The sequence below is a fragment of the Onychostoma macrolepis genome, chromosome 11 (genome assembly GCF_012432095.1).
Source record: "Onychostoma macrolepis isolate SWU-2019 chromosome 11, ASM1243209v1, whole genome shotgun sequence".
NCBI classification, from domain to species: Eukaryota; Metazoa; Chordata; class Actinopteri; order Cypriniformes; family Cyprinidae; genus Onychostoma; species Onychostoma macrolepis.
This window is the reverse complement of record NC_081165.1, coordinates 15,185,596-15,207,333: the sequence shown is the minus strand read 5'-3', so window position 1 is coordinate 15,207,333 and position 21,738 is coordinate 15,185,596. Positions and strand designations below refer to the sequence as shown.

At 36.7% G+C, this 21,738-nt stretch overlaps 1 protein-coding gene across 1 annotated transcript in view; it reads right to left on the bottom strand.

Annotated features, from left to right (window-relative positions):
- Positions 1–21,738, bottom strand: part of chd5 (chromodomain helicase DNA binding protein 5) — a 44,613-nt gene that overhangs the window by 3,402 nt on the left and 19,473 nt on the right. The window contains 28 exon segments of the mRNA XM_058790939.1: positions 239–365; positions 477–640; positions 2,698–2,893; positions 2,972–3,104; positions 4,389–4,497; positions 4,657–4,818; positions 7,280–7,366; positions 7,452–7,650; positions 7,733–7,812; positions 10,120–10,279; positions 10,516–10,660; positions 10,804–10,937; positions 11,030–11,118; positions 11,505–11,591; positions 11,687–11,861; positions 13,067–13,286; positions 13,288–13,556; positions 15,048–15,172; positions 15,271–15,388; positions 15,959–16,090; positions 17,268–17,409; positions 17,533–17,614; positions 17,617–17,705; positions 17,882–18,003; positions 19,275–19,412; positions 19,617–19,817; positions 19,898–20,089; positions 20,214–20,322. Of these exon segments, the coding sequence (XP_058646922.1) occupies positions 239–365; positions 477–640; positions 2,698–2,893; positions 2,972–3,104; positions 4,389–4,497; positions 4,657–4,818; positions 7,280–7,366; positions 7,452–7,650; positions 7,733–7,812; positions 10,120–10,279; positions 10,516–10,660; positions 10,804–10,937; positions 11,030–11,118; positions 11,505–11,591; positions 11,687–11,861; positions 13,067–13,286; positions 13,288–13,556; positions 15,048–15,172; positions 15,271–15,388; positions 15,959–16,090; positions 17,268–17,409; positions 17,533–17,614; positions 17,617–17,705; positions 17,882–18,003; positions 19,275–19,412; positions 19,617–19,817; positions 19,898–20,089; positions 20,214–20,322 (3,986 nt within the window).

Here is a 21,738-nt window from a genome sequence, read left to right as displayed (position 1 = left end):
AGCTTGAGCATTTAAAGCAGCAGACAACATAAATGCAGCACATACTTATAATAAACAGTACATTATCGTGCTTTGGTGTGGACGCTGATATAGTGATCACTACACTTATCTTTAATTATCGTCTTGGCCTTAAATGATGGCAGAATGTTACATTTTGAGTGAACTGTTCCTTTAACCAGACCACTAGGTTTTTGATTACTATGTGCTCTTCATTTCAAAGCTAATGTAGGCCACTAACCGCTGACGTACGGCCCCAGGGGCATCTGACTGTAGTTCACCATCGCAGTGCCTCCAGGTCCACGGAACCCTCCGGCGAAACCGCTATTATACATCTGAGAACAGCTGAAAGAGCCCTGAGGGAAAGGCTGAGGGGAGATGAAACAGAACATTCTTATATGAAGGTTCATCCACACGAGGCCCATCTATTATTCATCTTATATGGATTACACATATGGCAAAAGACATGTCACGCTGACCTGCTGAGGTGGCGGCTCGTTGCCCCGGCTGGTGAGTCTGCTGAGGATGCCTCGCTCTGACATCTGGAGCCGGGCGGACACGGGTGGGACCCGCGAAAGCATGGAGGGCAACCGCGTCACATCAGCCTTCATATCGCTTAACAGCTCCTCCAGCTGATTCAACACTGAAACAACACCAGTGAACATCAAAGAAAAAAGTTTGTTTTGTTTTGTTTTGAAAGAAATGAATATTCACTTTGCTACAAGTATACTTAAAGTATTCATTATTATTAAAAGTATGTATTATTCAGCTAGTGTAATGTGGGGTTTGGGTTTTGCCTTGTTTCATGTTCCTGTCATGTGCTCCTTGCCCCTCGTGATCATGTCATGTGCTACTCTTGTCTGTGTGTCATGTTAGGTGCGTTCGACTTGAAGTGGCACTGCGCAGAATGAAATCAAGGTACCGCGAGAGCGATAAGAGAGCAGACCGATCCTTAAGCTTTCGAATCGCTCTCGCGATACTTTGATGTCACACACTGATCATTCTGCGCAGCGCCGCTTCAAGTCAAACACACCTGTTGTGATTGGTTGCTTTAGTCATGTGCCTTGTTTCCCATTGGTTGGTTTGTGTCATGTGACTCTTATTCTTTGGTAATTATAGCCCTCATGTAGCCTTCAGGCTTGTTCGACTTCATGCGGCACCGCAAAGATCAGCTGCCGCCTGACAAAAGCAATGCATTCTGGTTAGAACCTTTGTCCGACTTTGACCGATGCTGCAGCCGCCTTACGATCACATGTGCCATCAAAGTACCACGAGAGCAAAACGAGACCAGCCGCTGAGGTCAGGCGCTGCTCAAAATCGGCTGCGAGAGCCACTCGGACACACTTTATTCTCATTGGTTAGATTCTGTGATGACAAGCAAGAAGTGTATTGCATGTTTATTCTAACAATTCAATTCCAATAATGCTCACAAATCTGTTTTTATAACAGTAAAAGCTTTTTTAGTGTTGCCGCACTGTTCTCTTGAGTCATTTTTATCAAAAACACTGATAAAAGCATAAAATATATACAATATATACAATATATACAAAAAATATATACCCCCACTTTATCGGTATTTAGTTGCCTATATGTTTATGCTGAACTTTATTCTTGAACAGATGACGCTGTATTAAGCAGTATATAAAAAGTGTTTATGCTGCTCATAAAATGTTTCTGTGTATTTGACAAATACTGAATTTAATTCACTTGATCTGTGATAAGAGTATGCAAACACCATGAGAGCTTCACTACCGGCAGCAGAAAGTTTCCAACTTGACATCGCTTTTAATTCTGCCCCGACTGCAAGCGGGTACTCTCGCCAGCCGGTGGCAGGCTACTGTAGTTTATCTCGAACAAGCCTTTTGTCTCTTGTCGTGTATTTAATGTATTAACCTCTGTTTGGTGAGTTGTTTCATGTCTGAAGACAAGTCAAGTCTGTGTGTTTTGTTTGGATTTTGGATTTCACACTGTATAATAAAGCTGCAATTGGATTCATCTACAACTTCAGTGTACTATCCTTACAGCTAGGATCCATTAAATTGATTAAAAGTGACATTTATAATGTTTTAGGTTTTCAATTAATCAAAGAATCCTAAAAAAAAAAAAAGCATTCACAAAACTATTAAGGAGCACAACTGTTTTTAACTTTTCTTTTCTTTTTTAAACACATTAATAATTTTACTTAGCATGGATGCATTAAGTTGATCAAATAGGTAGTAAAGACATTTATAATATTAAAAAAGATCTCTATTTCAAATAAATTATGTTCTTTTAAACTTTCTTTTTTAAAACTGTCCTGGAAATAATGCATCACATTAAGCAGCACAACATAATAATATTGATAATAATAATAAATGTTTCTTCAGCAGCAAATCAGCCTATTAAAATGATGAAGGCTCATGTGAATAAAGGCTGCTAATAATTCAGCTTTGCCATCACAGGAATGAATTACATTTTAAAATATATTATGACAGAAACAGTTTTTTAAACTGTATTACTGTCTATTTCACTATATTGTTGTTATAACTGTACGTTTGACCAAATAAATCCAGCCTTGGTGAGCATAAGAGAATTAACAAATAGTTTGAACGGTAATGTACATTTAGTTTATGTTCAGTTGATAAAGCTATTGTTATTAACAGCAAGCAACATGGGGCAGTTCCAAGCATTCGGGTGTTTATTATATTTTTAGAAACTGACCTTTGTGCAGCACAGCATTGGCGGGCTTGTTACCAGCCAGTGACTCTTTGGAGAGGTGTTGATGGGACTCAGCCAAGCACTCCACCTCTGAGAAACGTGTGTTGAGGGCCATGGCGGGGTGACTGGGATCCTGAGTCATATTCAGGTATGCTGCGCGCCGAAGCTGTTCCTCAATTACCAAAGCCTGTTCCAGGAGCTAAAATGTGAATGAAGAATGTGTGAATATAAAAGATTATTTTGAATGAATTAAAATAAAACACACAATAACTTGTACCTTAAAACGTCTGGCAAGAAATTTATTCTTCATTTCTAAGTAGTTCCCTTTGTGCATTTCAGTCTTGAAAGGCTCATTGAGGATGGCGTACCGTGGGTCGTTCTGAATGTCCTGCCAGCGGGCATAGCCATGTCTAAGAGCACCTGGTTAAGGATTTGCTTCACATACTGAAAATGCTTTACACACAATTACAATTCAGCACACAACCTGAAGTTGAGTGAACTATTTTTGAATATACTGATATATACACACACACACACAGAGAGTGGTGGAAATACCAATTTACATGTCAAAACATTCATTTTGCCATTAATTGTAATAATCCAGTGTGATTTTTGTTTGACAAGAGCCAGTGCTCCACACAGAGATCTGATCTGATCATCCTCCAGTCCGTCTGGAATCACATGAAGAAACAGAACAAACTGAGACAGACTAAATCCAGAAGAACTGTGGCAACGTCTCCAAGATGCTTCAAGAAACCTACCTGCAAAGCTACAGTACTGTTAAAAGTTTCAAGCACTTGTGTAAAAATGCTGTAAATGAGGGTGCTGTCAAAAATAATGTCATAAATAGATTTTCTTTATCAATGAACTTCTGTTAACTAAATTAAATCAACATTTGGTGTGACCATACTTTGCATTTAAAGCAGCTTTTGTCCTTAGTGCACTTGTGCATAGTTTTTCAGGTAGCTTTGCAGGCAGGTTTCTTGAAGCAGTTCTTCTGGATTTAGTCTGTCTCAGTTTGTTCTGTTTCTTCATGTGATTCCAGACGGACTGGATGATCATAAGATCAGATATCTTGTGTGGAGCACTGGCTGCTGTCAAACAAAAATCACTGGATTATTACAATTAATGGCAAAATGAATGTTTGGAAATGTAAACTGATATTTCCTACTGACACACTACAGCAAAAGATAGAAATAACTGACTTTAAACCATTTTTTAGCTGGTGAAAATACTAGTGTTCTAATCATTTTGGCCACCAATGTATTTTTTTGGGAAAAAGGAGGGAATACACACTATTATTTAAAAGTTTGTTGTCAGTAATTATTTTTTAATAATAAAAAAATGAATACTTTTATTCAGTTTATTCACTTTTATTTATGTTGTTTAGTTGATCAAAAAAAAAAAAAGACATTTATAATGTTACAAAATATTTCTATTTCAAATAAATGCTGTCCTTTAGAACCTTCTATTCATCAAAGAATCACTTCATAACCAATTGAAATTTCTGGTCTCCTTGTAATTCTCCATTCTATTTATTCAAACAGGCACATCACAATCATCTATGTTCACAACTTCATAAAAGTCCTAAAGAAAAAAAAAAGAACAAAAACAACAGGGAAAAAAATTATTTGAGATTATTAAAGGAATAATAAGACAACTCAAATGTGCAATGGAAGGAAAAGTGAGGATACGTTACGATGCCAGCTAGCAGCCAGTAGTCATGGCGACGGTGCCAGATGTCGTACATTTTGCCAGATGACACAGCTGCGCGTTCCTCATTCTGCCACAGCGTGTGTAATTCTGAACACACATAAACACTCATGCACATCCATGCATTCTCCTCCTATCATTCACCAGAATTTTTAATCTGCTGTCCATGATACAATACATGACCAATGTGTTGACACCCGTTGAAGCAAGACAGCAAATCAGAACAACGTCAATAAGACTACAACTCACCTGTGAATCCTCCATCTGCGATGTTAAACATGAAACGAGTCTTGATGCTGTTCTTGTCATCTCTGTGGCTCTCATCCACGTCATCCCTCGTGTCTTTCTCTCCATTCAGATGGCTCTCAGGGGGGTCTTCAGTTTTGAAATCATCAGGAATGGCTGTAGAAACTACATAGTTTGGCAAAGCAGAGGGATTGGTACTGTACTTTCCATGAACAGGGTGCAAATGTTCAGTTCATTTTTTTAAGCCTTAAGGTTTAGATCTTTTTATTATTAAACTGACATAGAAATCTCATTCCAATTATTACACAAAATTTAGCATTGTGTCAAGCTTTCATTTATGGGAACAATAAATGTATCAATAAAACAACAACTTTATTTTATATTTTATCATTTATCAAATTTGTCTATTTAATTTGGATGTCTGTTTAATTTTTAATGCTACAAAAACAAAAAAATAAAATAAAATCATCTAAACTTAAATATTCTTTGGTAACAGGGATTCTCTGCATAACAATTGCACAGAAATTGAATAAAACAAAACATTTAACAAACATTTTCTGAAGGTTGAGCACGTCCTTTTACTGACATTTACATTCGTTGAAAAAATAAATCAATCAATTAGGCCCAGTTTTGTACCCATTTAGTGTACCCAAAAAGTGTTTTTTAAAGCTGCAGTTCATAACTTTTGACGCTGTAGCGGTTGATAAACAGAACTGTATGCGTCTTGCGGAAGAACATTGTAGCCGGAGCTACTTCTCTCTGTTTATGTCTATGATGAATCACGCAGGTACTGGGCTACTCTGCAGGGGTACCTACCCGAACCAGTCTAAAATAGTCAGAATATAAACACTTTTTATAAGTGTACCGTAGTGATTCAGGACAAGCCAAAAACACGGTTTGAAAAATGGATTCATGGTGTCATATACAGGTGCTGGTCATATAATTAGAATATCATCAAAAAGTTGATTTATTTCACTAATTCCATTCAAAAAGTGAAACTGGTATATTATATTCATTCATTACACACAGACTGATATATTTCAAATGTTTATTTCTTTTAATTTTGATGATTAGAGCTTACAGCTCATGAAAGTCAAAAATCAGTATCTCAAAATATTAGAATATTACTTAAGACCAATACAAAGAAAGGATTTTTAGAAATCTTGGCCAACTGAAAAGTATGAAAATGAAAAGTATGAGCATGTACAGCACTCAATACTTAGTTGGGGCTCCTTTTGCCTGAATTACTGCAGCAATGCGGCATGGCATGGAGTCGATCAGTCTGTGGCACTGCTCAGGTGTTATGAGAGCCCAGGTTGCTCTGATAGTGGCCTTCAGCTCATCTGCATTGTTGGGTCTGGTGTCTCTCATCTTCCTCTTGACAATACCCCACAGATTCTCTATGGGGTTCAGGTCAGGTGAGTTTGCTGGCCAATCAAGCACAGTAACACTATGGTCATTCAACCAGCTTTTGGTACCTTTGGCAGTGTGGGCAGGTGCCAAGTCCTGCTGGAAAATGAAATCAGCATCTCCATAAAGCTTGTCAACAGAAGGAAGCATGAAGTGCTCTAAAATTTCCTGGTAGATGGCTGCGTTGACTGTGGACTTCAGAAAACACAGTGGACCAACACCAGCAGATGACATGGCAGCCCAAATCATCGCTGACTGTGGAAACTTCACATTGGACTTCAAGCAACATGGATTCTGTGCCTCTCCACTCTTCCTTCAGACTCTGGGACCTTGATTTCCAAATGAAATGCAAAATTTACTTTCATCTGAAAAGAGGACTTTGGACCACTGAGCAACAGTCCAGTTCTTTTTCTCCACAGCCCAGTTAAGATGCTTCTGACGTTGTCTGTGGTTCAGGAGTGGCTTTGTAGCCCTTTTCTTGAAGACGTCTGAGCGTGGTGACTCTTGATGCACTGACTCCAGCTTCAGTTCTCTCCTTGTGAAGCTCTCCCAAGTGTTTGAATAGGCTTTGCTTGACTGTATTCTCAAGCCTGCGGTCATCCCTGTTGCTTGTGCACCTTTTCCTACCCAAATTCGTCCTTCCAGTCAACTTTGCACTTAATATGCTTTGATACAGCACTCTGTAAACAGCCACACTTTTCAGTAATGACCTTCTGTGACTTACCCTCTTTGTGGAGGGTGTCAATGTTCGTCTTCTGGATCATTGCCAAGTCAGCAGTCTTCCCCATTATTGTGGTTTCAAAGAACAAGAGATACCCAGAATTTATACTGTAGGGATGGTCATTTATTCAAACTCAAATGTAAATATTCTAATATTTTGAGATACTGATTTTTGACTTTCATGAGCTGTAAGCTCTAATCATCAAAATTAAAAGAAATAAACATTTGAAATATATCAGTCTGTGTGTAATGAATGAATATAATATACAAGTTTCACTTTTTGAATGGAATTAGTGAAATAAATCAACTTTTTGATGATATTCTAATTATATGACCAGCACCTGTAAATCATATAAATTTTGTAAATTTTGAACACATCAAAGTTACGGACTGCAGCTTTAAGGAGCCAATTTGAAGATAAAATAGATCTGGAATCTCGACCACTCCTTTTATTCTGTTTCTGGAAGTATAATAAACAAATACCACAAGTACTGACCTGGTTTTTGCTCCTTATCATCTATTTTTGCTGGGCTGGGTTTATTTTCCCCTCTCTCCGGAGAAGTTTCTTTCCCTTTACCACAGTCTTGAATAAACAAAATATTTTAATATTTTGTTTATTGAAAGAAATGTTTTATAGAATCATTATACGCATGGTCTAAAACCCTCACCTAAAGGTGTCTGATTGGCTGACTGCTCACTAGGTTTATTGGGTGGCTGTGCTTGATTGGATGATGGCTCTGAATGGACAAGAGGGGTGTCATTATTCTCGCTCTCTTCCATTCCTTTTGCATCTGGACTTCCGCTTTTTGGTTCTTCTCCCTCATTGGTTTTCTCTGGTGCAGTGGAGGGTTCTGGCATTACTGGCTGCTGTAAGAAGATAGAGATTTTAAAAAGGACAAGAGAAATAAAAAACAGAAAAAAAGATATTTCTGGATGACTTCACTCTGACCTCAGGGTCCAGCGATTTGGTACTCTCTGGTTCTGTAATCTCCTTGTCTTCTTGAGAACCGGACACTGACTCTGTCTTTTCTGTAAAAACAAATGTTACTGTCTAGTTAACCACAAACAACCAGTATTTCATTGAGTAGTGCACATACACACACACACACACACACACACTAGAGCTGGGTTCTGGGACAAATTTCATGATTTGATTTGCATTTGATTCCCAAGTTTGCAATTCAATTTTGATACAATTCAATATCAGTTATTTTGGATATATATCAGGTACAGTATATGGCAAATTTTCTCAAAGGGGAAAAAAAAAAACCTAATGCTGTAAAATATAGATGACTCAGGTTGTAATACTAACTTTACAATTACACAATTATATTTCTACTCCAATTTGTTTTTTGAAATATAAACATTTAAATGGTGGCTGTCATAAAAATTTGACGAATTTATTCAATAAATATTGAAAAATAGTAAAAATTATAATGAATATGTCATATGATGCATATATTCAGTAAAATGAGGTAAATGTGACATTATGTGACATTCTATTGTTTACAAGCTATTATATTGACTTTTTTCCACGGTTGAAACACTGATTGAGCGACAGATTTTATTGTTTGAACACTAAAACAAAATGACAGAATTTGAAATCTGAGACTTTGTTTCATATAAAAAGTGACAAAACACAAAGCTTACTGCGATTTATTGGATGGGAGGCACGCTACAATGTTCCATTCATTAACTGAAAACAGGCTTGACTAATACATTTTTGGGATTTAAGAATCGATATTGTTTCATAAAAATGAGAATCGATTAAAAATTAGAAATTGATCTTTTTTACCCAGCCCTAACACACACACAAACACGTTGGTATTGTATTGTTTTCTAAGGCCCCGTTTACACTAGTGTGTTTTCGTTTAAAACGGTGTTTTAGAATGAAAACGATTCCCGTTTACACTGGCATTTCAGAAACAATCTCCGTTTACACTACACAACCGAAAACGCATGTCACGTGACAATTCATGCAGGTACAACCATAGAAATGTGTAGGTAGATTCCACAGTTGTCAAGTCCGCGTATTATACGCGACTTTGGGCTTCTTTTTTTTTGTAAAGTTGTGTGAAAAAATCCCTGGTTGTGTTTTTTTGGGCTTATTTAAAAAAAATCTGGTTGCTTGTTAGGGAATCTGACAAGCAACTTCATTTCTTTATTTATGTTCGCAGTATTCTCCAATGCATTGATTGACACTTTGGCTGCTCGCAGTTAATAGCCAACCAGTGCAATAATATAAGTGCCGTAGCATAATTTGCCAGATGTTCTGCCCACGCATTGGAGAAAAATCATATTCAAAAAAAGGCGTGTGACGCTGTAATCCAAGCGATGACAGAAGTAGACATAGAGGAGTGGGATGACTTTCTTTTAGCCTAATTTTTACAATTTTTTTTTGTAAAATATTAATTATCACGGGCTGTAATAAAAAACAAGTAGTCATATCCTAATACTAAGAGTAAATACATTTGGTTCGAATAGCCTGGCATGTCAAGATTTCTTAAAATGTATTTCTTTTTTTAACATTTAAACATTTTTAGATTACCTTTTGACTTCATGAATACACATAAATGACAGCTTAATGATTTAAAGGGACAGAAAAATGGACATTTCCATAGAATGACCCCTATATATTTTAGGCTATAAATAAATATGTGGCTATGTTACAGCTCCAATTTGAAGCTCTTGTGCTTTTCACCTTTTCCATCTCTCCAATCCTATTCTGCTCACAGGTGATTGGAGATGAGTTTTTTTCTCACTTTTGTTGCAGTTTGCTCATTTTTGTAAAATAGATTCTGTTTTTGCTTTTCAGATAAAAGAGTGGTTTCAGTTTAATATGTTACAGGCTCATTTATTGGTAATAAATAATTGATAATAAATAATATTGATGATAATAAATCATCAAAAAAATACTGGGCTTGTTTTGGGCTTGTTTTTGAAAACTGTGGTAGATTCCCTATTATTTAGATGGCGGATGGCGGATGTGTCTGCGTGCTTGGAGCAGTCGAAAGGAGAATCTACCCATACATATCTATGGGTACAACGAGCATGATGTTATTGTTTACACGGTCGTCAAGGAAACACAGAGGGAATGTGGGCAGCCACGCCATCATCTTCAAAATTCTCCGTTTTCGACCTCGAAAACGCCGGAGTAGTGTAAACGATAGGTGTAACCGTAGCAAAACACTGCTAGTGTAAATGGAATTTTGAATTACAGTGCAGGGCAGTGTCCTCTTAAACCACCTTCACATTGTAATACCTCTGTCATAGCCATGTCATTATATAAATTTGTGTCCTCATAAACCACCCAAACCAGTGCACACTTTCACACACCTGAAGGAACAGGTGTGCTGGGTTGAGTTGGAACCGGACTTGCAGGAACAGGTGTATTGGGGTCCGATGAGACACTTTCAGTAAGTTTTTTCAGCTCCAATCCCACAGGAATCAAATCTGGTGTACTAAACTTCCCATTCACATGCTCAAACTCCTGAACCTATATACACACATTCAAATTTCGGTCAAATTGTGTCAAATTTAATCAAATTTAAGCTGCTATTTTATTATTTTATACAAAATAAGTTTAAATGCTCAATTAAGTACATAATTCCATAGAATGTTAAAGTACATCATTTTAATTAATCATAAATAAACAAATCAACTTCAAATTAGATATTTATATCCATCAAGTTAAAAACTAGTGCACATAAAATGCAGTAAGTAGTTCATCACCTTCTTGCGGACGAGAGACATGACACCGATCCGGGTGAGAACATGTTGGCGGGATAGGCCTTCCCTCGGGACTCCATCTGCAAATGTCTCTGCTCCATCTGCCCCTGGCTCACACAGGTGCCTCATGAACAGAGATACATAAGCCCTGAAAAACACACAAAGACCAATGAATGAAAATGTATTAAAAAAATTAATAAATAAATAATATATATATAAATATAGATAGATAGATAGATAGATATAGATATAGATGTAGATATAAACTATAACAGAGAAACGCACACTTACCTGAACTCCTTCTCACTTTTTCCTCTCAGGTCACGGACCAGCCAGTGAGAGTTGAAGGCATCTTGTGGGGGCATACCCCAGCGCATAATCGCATTCAGGAAGGCTTTCCGCTGCCGGGCGTTAAATCCCAAAACCTGAAATCCCAAAGGTAAATAGCCAAAGCTTCACCTGAAGCAAGGAATTACGTACAAACTCTCTCTTTTCACAGTGTTGTAAGAAGATTTACCTCTATGTTTCCACTAACTCTAGCCAGCAACGGTGGCAATGGTTTGTCCCGATCGCTCTTCAGCTGTCTGCGAGATTGTCTGCGTCCTCCTGAAGGTGCGTACAAGTACAATGAAAGTCAGTAAGATTTTTTCATGTTTTTGAAAGAAGTCTGTTATGCTCATCAAGGCTACTCTTATTTGACAAAAATATAAAATATAACGTGAAATAAATTGAAGATAACTGTGGTCCATTTTAGTTTTAATCATTACTCCAGTCTTCAAGTGTCACATGATCCTTCAAAAATCCTTCTAATATTGCTGATTTATTGCTCAATAAACATTTTTATTTAATTGATATATTTTATAACATTATAAATGTAATGCATCCTTGCTGAATATAAGTATATATTTCTTTCAGATAATAAAAATCATACTGACCCCAAAGTTTTAAACATTAGAGTGCGTGTGTGTTTATACATATATAATGATGCCTACCTTCAGGACGTTCCTCAAAATCTTCATCTTCATCCTCGGACCCGACGGAGTACTCAGATTGATTATCTGAAAGATCATCCTGCCACTCTGAGAACAGGATTGTGATGGAATGTTTGTAAAATTGTATGCACAGCTTTATGCTGTGTTATATTATAGCACAGTCAGCATCTGTGTTTGAGTACCTTGGTCCTCCTGAGAGGCGTCATTATAGTTGACCTGTTTGCGGATGCGTTTCCCTTTGCCCAGGTTCCGGGCCAAATCCTCCTGCTGCTGCTCATAATGGTGCCTCAAGAGCTTCTCCCAGTAGTCTGGATCAACATTCTCTTCCTGCTTAATAATCTCCCTCTGGACCTCCTCCTGCAGGAACACACACACACAAATGCAGATCATATATCACGGGCCTATTATTGACTTCAGTTAATCTAATTATATTTATTGTATAATAACAATAATCCTAAACATCTGGGATTTGTATACGAGATAATATAATTACTTTTTGGTAATTATTTAGTCCCTTTATGAACTTTGATGAAGCTTTTCTCCATAATGCAGGTTTTTGTTCCAACACAGACAAATCCTTTATGATGATTTGACCATTGTAGCAAATCCACACAAATTTTGACCTTTAGGACTTACTGTCTGTCATTCTGCCATTGCGAAAATCTGATCCATTTATTCTGACAGCTGTGCATCTACATGGGTTGCTATAGTAAGGATGTTAGCACCAGCACAATCCCAGGAGATTTTCTCATACAGAGAGTCGCTGTCAGTGTGAAATGAGGATGGAAAACTGGATATTTTGCTTTTGCCCATGTCTATAATGACATCTCCCTTCAGGCGCATAAGAGAACAAGTGAGATTTTACACATTCATGTCCAAAACCGCTGACACTCACTCACTATTCACTAGTGAATTTCACAAAAAAGAAAAAGAGAGTGAAAATGAGCACATTCAATCACAGCTCCAAATGTTGTGTACTTTATATGACATTACATACCGCTCAAAAGTTTGGATCAATAAGATTTTTAAAATGTTTTTGAAATTATAGGTTATATTTATTTGATAAATTACACTAAAATACTGTAAAATTGTGAAATATTATTACAACTATATTATTAAAATGTAATTTATTCCTGTGATGGAAAAGTGTAATTTTCAGCATCATTACTCCAGTCTTCAGTGTCACTTGATCCTTCAGAAATTATTCTTATATTATATATCTTATATAATTATTCTTATCAAAGTTGATACCAGTTGTGCTGCTTAATGTGGTACATTAAATGGGTTAAACATTGCATCGGAAGCTTTTTGTCTTTTCAGACTACAATCTGATTGCCTGCCTGAACAAAGCCAGTGATGCTGCCCCTAAACACAACATTAACTCCATTAACAAACAACAGCCCAAGAAGCTTTTGTAAAAAAAGCTGAAACTTGCACAGCTATGCCATCTTGAGCATAGAAGAGTGAAAGAAAAGGTAGTCTAAGGTATTCATTTTGAAAAGATTGACTAGCATTCATGTTTGATCCCTTGTTTAATAGACAGTAAAGCATCTGTATCTCACCTCTCCATCCTCCTCTCTCACAACATACTGAGCCACCTTGAATGAGCTCAGGTACTCGTTCATGTTCTGGATCTCTGTGTCCTCGGTGGCATCCTGGCTACGGTCCAGCAGTTTGGAAATGGCGTTATCATCGTAGTGAATCACACTGCCCTCCTCTCCTTCTTTATTATCTCCTGCTGAAGAGATTTAGGACATGAACTACTGGAATCCACAAAGTGTTTATCTTAAACCACTTCAGCTCACCCATCGTTCTGGCGGCTTCCACATCATCTTTAAAAAGCTCCTCAGTGCCAAACTTGAGGATGTCGTCTAGTTCCTGTTTGGACATGGAGCCCGTCTTAGAGCCCAAGCCGGGACGCACCACCAGATGGGTTAGCATCATCTTTCGCTTGGCTACTTGGGTAATACGCTCCTCTACGGATGCCCGAGTTACAAAGCGATAGATCATCACCTTTTTATTTTGCCCGATACGATGTGCCCTGCTAAATGCCTGCAAGGACAAAGTGAGAAGACAGATGAAGAGAAAGTGAAAGAAGAACACAGCAAGAAAAATAAAATCAATTACTAAATAATGAGAGTTATAGATAAACACAGTCTCGTAGTTTGTAATATAATGTATATCTATAACACAATGAATCACACACATACATATATACTTCACTTTAAACAGCTTCACCCTAGTGAAAAATAAACATACTAAAATGGATTTGAAATACATTTATTTCATGCTAAGTATACTACAAATACATTTACATATTTATGTACTAAATAAAAATCGGAGTGTCTATTTACACTAAGTGCAAATAGCCTGCCTTGTTGGCAGAAGCTATTTACATTAACTCCGCCCACCAACGTGTAATTGGGCAAGTCAACATAACAAAAGACGGATGCTAATAATCAGCTCCAGTGGCGCAGATGGTAAAGTGTGTGTCATACTCATTTTGACGCGATCGACCTGGGTTCGAATCCACCTTTTGGTAAACTTTTTTTTCTCCCTTTTCAAATTTCAAATCACATCAGAAAAGCATTTCTTTTTAATAAAAATGAAGGAAATAATAAAAAAGTTGAAAATAAAGTATCGGGTAGGGTTAGGGTAGGTGTAGGGAGGGCTTTTGTCCCAATAAGGTGGCGTCCATTTAATAATTTGAATTAAAATTAAATTTACACTCAATAAGTTATTATTGCATACCGTTTTATAATGTATTACAATACTGAGGTGCACATAATTGCCACTATTTGCAATAAGTAGTATAAATAGCAGAAAATCCTGCTATTTTAACATAGTGCAAATAGAATCTTTAGCTTTATTTAGCTTTAGCTTTATTTTCACTTAGTCTAAATAGCAAATTACTAAAAAATACAGCTATTTTCAATTAGTGTAAATATAATCCATTGCTAAGAAAATATGCTATTTTCACTTAGTGCAAATAGCCACTGCCAATAAAAATACCCTGCAATTGCACTTTTGGTATATTAAACTGGTATACCAAATAAGTCTGCTAAATTGGAACAACTAATTTTGTACTTCATGCACTTTACTTGTGCGGAAGTAGTGCCGAAGTCACTAAAAATACACTGAAGTATATTTGATTGTGCTGAAGTGGAACTATTGGAAGTATACTTTAGGTACACTTTAAATATATTGCATTTAAAGATCGATATTATTCAAAGATCATATAGTCCTCATCAGTAGTGACATTAAAACACATTTTAGGCTTAATATTAAGAAATGTGCATTGTGCATAAGTAGTACTCCAAATGCAGTTTTATCAGTAAGTCTTGAGCAATATGTTAGTAAATATGTAAATAAATTTGAACTATACTTTGTATGAAATAAATGTAGTTTAAACATATTACTTTTTTTACTAGGGAAGTGTAGCTACTTTTTGTTAGCTAAATACTTTTTAAAAGAGTACTTTAACTACTTTAAATTATAAGTCACCGTTCAAAGTAGCTTTCCCAGCACTGGTGTTTGCATTACCTGAATATCATTGTGTGGGTTCCAGTCAGAGTCATATATGATCACTGTGTCTGCGGTTGCCAGATTGATACCCAAACCTCCAGCACGTGTAGACAGCAGAAAACAGAACTGCTGAGCCCCGGGTGCTGCACACAGGGTGACAGACAGTCAGTATGAAAGCCTTAGTATCCACTATCCCCCCCACACACAGACACCACTGCAGCTTCACTGCTGGCATCCTCACCGTTAAAGCGATCGATGGCCTCCTGACGCAGCCCCCCTGTGATGCCCCCATCAATACGCTCGTATTTATACCCCTCAAACTCCAGGAAGTCCTCTAGCAGATCTAGCATCTTTGTCATCTGAGAGAGGGATCAACAGTGCAGGATGAGACACAAACAGGAGGATAACAGAGATATCCAACAAAGGGACAAATGGCAGCGTTAAGCAAAATGTTAAGCAAACTCAGCTTGCCAGCTCATACTCATTCCACCTCTGTGAAATACAACAACAAGAGGGGACAGAAACACAGCCCTCCTCTTTAATCAAGCTTAAACATACAACATGCCATAACATTAATATGTATGTTTATTTTTAAGCACTTGGGAAATAAAAGGTGGCAAAATGTCTCGTCGAGACATCCTCCCTTTACCTGTGCCATTCATCAAATTAATGGATGCAGTGATTCCACAGGCAATTTAAAACGGGAGGGAAAAGAGTCTAAGGACTAAACAATAAAGCAGAGATAAATATAGGCCCCGCCTTTTCATTTGTCAACTCCATTTTAAAGATGAATGAGCTCCGCTCTTATTTTCTATTCACAGTTTACCATCTAATTAATCTTCCACTGAAATAAAGGCAAGACCGCCACATATTTAAGGGCTTTTTGTTATTCACAGGGTATTCTAAGCTCTAAAAGAGGGAATAAGTACCTGAGAGAAGATGAGAACCCTGTGCCCTTCATCTTTCAGTTTTTTGAGCATCTTCTGAAGCAGGGTGAGTTTTCCTGAGGATTTCACCAGGAGGTTGCCATCATAAGAACCATTGGGCAAGACCGGAGCTTCCTGTATACATAAAAGTGAAAACATACAAAAGACTTGACAAATGCTAATTAAATATGCAAGTTGTTTTATAGACTATATTAAACCGTTCAAAAGTTTGGGGGTTTAAAATTATTTTTATAATACTCACCAAGGCTGCATTTATTTGATCAAAAATACAAGATACACAGTAACTCACTCACATTGTGAAATATTAATACAATTCAAAATGACAGTTTTTTCTTTCAATTTTTATTTTTAAATATAATTTATTCCTGTGATGAATTTTCACCAGTCATTACTCCAGTCTTCAGTGTCACATGATCCGTCAGAAATCATTCTAAAATGCTTATTTGGTGCTCATTAATAATTTATTTTTTATCAATGTGTAAAATAGCTGTGATGCTTTATATGTTTGTGGAAATATTTTTCAGAAATGAACAGAATGTATTTGTAACTGTCACTTTTCATCAGTATAATAAAAGTATTATTATTATTTTTTTTTTTTAAATGTAAGGATCCCAAACTTTTGAATGGTAGTTTACCTCCAATTTTATGTTTTTTTTAGAAGACACCATCTGCAGCAACCATTCCAATATCTCAGAAAACAAGAAGGGTGCTCGACACCAAAACGCTAGCATGATATTGCTATGCAATTGTTAAGGTGGTCTATGTCTTTTAGCTCAGTAGAATATGGTTGCTTGAGTGTTTTGGGTTCAAGTCAAAAGACCTGTGTCTATTATATTCTGGTTTCTAGATATGGCTCAGGTCCCTCCAGTGTAAGTATGAGATTGTTTTATAATCCACCAAGTGAAGTCTATTAATGCAGGAAAGCACATCTCTTTAAGCCACTTCATTTGGGGTAACATTCACATGTATAATTTTGAAAAACCCTTAACTTCAAGTATAAGCAACTGCAAAAGTGGTGCTTGCCTTAGCAAACATTATTAATAGTCAGCAGGCAATGTTTCTAAGAGTAAACAACTTCAAAATCACAGAACTTTTTGTTTAAGATAAGGCCAGCATTATGCATCAAATTCACTGCAGACAATACTGTAAGAAACAATACACTCTCTTACAAAAGTCTTTAAATAGATCTTATAAAACAGAAAATGTATTGCCATTACATGTGCTAGCAATAAACCACTGCAGTGATATAAACTGTGGGCCTCCAAATGTTCTCCTCCCCTCCCCTCCTCACCACTGCAGCCACTGGAAACAGGTAGGGATGGTTGCAGCATTTCTTCAAGTCCATCATGATGTTAAGAAGAGACACCTGGTTCCCTCCTCCCTTGGAATTCAATGCCTCAAAGTTACGTGTTAAAATGAACTTGTAGTATTTCCTGTGAGAAACAAAAAAACATGAAATTATCTTGCATGGGAAACCATGAAATATGATACAGAGTGATAAGAAATTGATGTTTATTCAATTATTTAGCATTAGGAATAGAGAATTTAAGACTGACTTCTGCATTGGGCTGAGCTCTACTCGCACTATAAGCTCAGTTTTTGCCGGCATGTTTTTAAACACATCTGCCTTCAGTCTCTGAGCATGTGTGGCCCCAGCAGGTCGTGTAGTTTCTTAATCTGGTCCTCTTTCGAGATGTCCGCAAACTCCTCCAGAAAGCCCTCCAGGTTACTGCGCACAACAGCATTTTCATTTGGATATAAGGGGAGATAGAATTCACTTCCATCAAATCATATGAAAAAACATGTTCCAATCTAAGCCCTGCAATCGCTCTGCGGGGGATCATTATTCTACGAGCGGATCTACAGTATGAATCACCAGGTGAATCATGCAGTCTGCAATCTTACTTGAAGCGCTCTGGGGTGAGAAAGTTGAGCAGGTGAAAAAGCTCTTCCAGATTGTTCTGCAAAGGGGTTCCAGTCAGGAGCAGCTTATAGTAGATTTTGTAGCCATTCAGAATTCTGAAAAACTGAGCGTTGATTTATTGATTATTAAGTATAGATTTAATAAATTGATTTATTAAATCTATTAAGTAACCATGACATATCTATTATATTAATAATAATATTACAATATAAAGTGGGGTCAAAAGTCTGAGACAATAAAAAAATCTGTAATTCAAAATCTAACTGAAAATAAGTAAGTTCAGTAAGTAAGAAGTTAATATTGTTATTTTAGACACAATGTTGTCTGTTTTGCTCAATTTTGACAATGCTTTGAACGAATTGGGTGAACCATTGGCCATAGGCGCGTTCGATTTGAAACGGCGCTGCACAGACCAATCGGTGTATGACATGAAAGGAGCGCGAGAGCGATTCAAAAGCATAAGGAGCAGTCTGCTCTCTATAGCTCTTGCAGTACTTTGATGTCACACACTGATCGGTTTGATGATGACGATCAGCTTCAAGTCGAACAAACCTAATGTTTCAATGGACTATTCATAAAGAACCATTTACTTCACTCCTGAATGAATCAGCCATTTGAACGAATCAAATGAATGAAAAAATTACTCGATGACGTAATCATTAAGACATTTACCACCACCTACTGGCAGTTTTAGTTTATTTACTAAATAAACTAAGTTTATTTACGAAAAGAGTATATGTAATAAATTTGATCAAACTAAATATTTCTTGCTGAAGCTACTTTTTGTAATGTCTGTTTGATGCGTTACACAACAATGACTTTAAATGATCTTTTGGGAGTAATTTTTCAATCAAATTTGATGTGCGATTAATTTGCGATTAATTATCTGAATCTGAATAAATAAATAAAGCTTTCCATTGATGGAATCTGAGGGTTGAGAAAATCACCTTTAAAGTTTTTCAAATGAAGTTCTTAATGTATATTACCAATCAAAAATTAAGTTTTGATATATTTACGGTAGGAAATTTACAAAATATCTTCATGGAACATGATCTTTACTTAATATCCTAATGATTTTTGGCATAAAAGGAAAATCAATAATTTTGATCCATTCAATGTATTGTTGGCTATTGCTACAAATATACCCATGCTATTTATGATTGGTAAGGTGGTCCAGGATCACATATAAAAACAATAACAAAAAAGCATATGTAAATATATATATATATATATATATATATATATATATATATATATATATATATATACACACACACACATGTATATATATATTATTTTATATATTTATATATTTTTTTACACTTCATAATTGTTATTAATATGATGTTATACATTTTTCCTTGAATTCTGTACCTTTGACTGGTTATTTTTCAGTCGGTGGGCTTCATCCACAACCAAACAGGCCCAGGTAATGGAGCCAAGTACTGCCTGATCAATGGTGATCAGTTCATATGACGTCAGCAGGACATGAAACTTTATCTGTGCGTCCTTCTGTGATGAGAAACTCTGATCATAAACAATGCACTTCTGAATGAACCCTTTCAAAAGTTAGGATGCTTTTTAAATTCTTTGGACGCTGAAATATGTAATCAGGTATCAGTTAAAGAATGATTTAAATCAGCTTTGGTTTTGGTGAATGGGATACGGAATAAGGCATCAAAATGTCTGTCAGGTTAGTCCACAGCACTCTCTCACCTTCATGCGGAAAACCTTGCGACCTGATTTGACGGTGCTGTCCTCGAAGGTAAATTCATTCTCACGTATGACAGCCCTGCTGTCTTTGTCCCCTGTGTAAGTCACAACGTAGAAATCCGGAGCCCACATCTCAAACTCTCTCTCCCAGTTGATGATGGTGGAGAGTGGCGCACTGACCAGAAACGGCCCTTTGGAGTGACCCTGAAACAAGTAACTCAGTTACACTCTGTTCCCTTCTTCTCTCAAATGCATTTGAAAGAAGGTTCAATTGGCACCCAGACCTCTTTGTAGAGTGAGTACAGGAACACTATTGTCTGCACAGTCTTGCCAAGCCCCATTTCATCAGCCAAGATTGTGTCGGTTCCTTGGGCCCAAGAGAATCGCAACCAGTTCAGGCCTTCCAGTTGGTATGGGTGCAAAGTTCCCCCTGTGTCATCAATGTACCACGGCTGCTGTTCAAACTTGATGGTAGGCTGTGACCAATTACACATACATAGGAGAGAAAGATAACTGAAAAAATAACTGAAAAAGTGTAAAATCATAAAGTAAAATAAATTCAGCCATATACTCATCAAGCAAAATAGCAATTGCACTCACATCCACAACTGGAGTATCTGGTGGAGGTTCTCTCCTCTTTACTTCCTCTTTGAGTCTCTTTCCCTTTCTGAACAGCAGGGGGTGATGGCTTTCACCGAGCATCTGATCCCTGGTAAAATCAGAGTCAGTGAATGTATGGCACTTTTCACACACTTTATGCCCCATTTCTTCATTAAAGGTACAAATATTTTTTTCAATCACATTTTTTTTTTTCTACTTTGAGAACTATTAGGATGCTAGCATGAAAGTGAAAGTGAAAAGTATAAATATATTTGTAATGTAATTTTAGGGGGAAAAAAAAGGGCTGTCAAAATTAATGCGTTAATAACGCATTAACACAAATTAATTTTAACGGCACAAATTTTATTAACGCGTGATTAATGCAGTGCACATTTTCTGTTTGACCCGTGGCCTAGTCCGTAGTTGGAGAAATGGAGATGCACAGTGTTGCCAGCTTATCGACTTTGTTGCTAGATTTTGCGACTTTTCAGACCCCTTTAGCGACTTTTTTTTTCTTCAAAAAAAGCGCCTAGCAACAAATCTAACGGCTTCTTGGACAAACCTTTTTTTAGTTTCCGAGACTCGATGGTACTGCCGCACGTGTGCAAGGTCTTGCTTTCCCAGCGCACACACACCTCTATATCTCTCTGCGTCTGCACTGTTCAGCGAGCGACTGAGAGGAGCAGCGCTTTCAGTTAAAACAGATGTTATGTTGCTTCTCTAATTTTACATGTAAATATAGGCAAAATCACAGCACAATAATTGTCTTTATCTTATGTGTATCTGACTTCATCAGACGACGGCTCGATTACAAATCAGGATTTTTGTGCAGATTAACATCTTGGAAGGGAGAGCTGGTTATGTAGCCTAGTCTTAATGGGTTGCGTTTCGGACACTATTTCATATTCATTCCGTTGTCTGACAACAGAAACAGTAAAATATATCAATAAAAACAGTTTTATTGAGAATTTAGAATGCAGTATGTGGACACAGAGAGGCAAACAAATGTAATAATAAATAACAAATGTACATTTTGTATGTTCAAAAGTGAGCTGCCCTGTTGTGCAAACATGTAAACAGGTTTGTGTAAGTAAATTTCTCAGTGAAAAGAAAGAGAAGTAATGGGAACCTGGTATTTCTATGTTCTTTTTTCATGTGTCTACTAGACATGAACAAGTTCTTTGAAAAACATTTCTGACCTTTGAAAGATGTCTAGTCTTCATGCTCTATGTTGACTATGGTTTCACTAATAATAAACATACATTTGCATAAAGCATCCATATTTGTCCATGCCCATGTTGATTAGAGTATTTAAAACTTGAAAAGTATTAATTTAAGGTGCATTTAGAACAGATAAAAATGTGCGATTAAGTTGCGATTAATCGCGAGTTAAATCATAACAATCACGTGATTAATCGCAATTAAATATTTTAATCCCTACTAATTATAAATGCCTATTACAATTATAAATTACTATTACAATACATATACAATATGCACATATAAAATGATGCACATAATACTG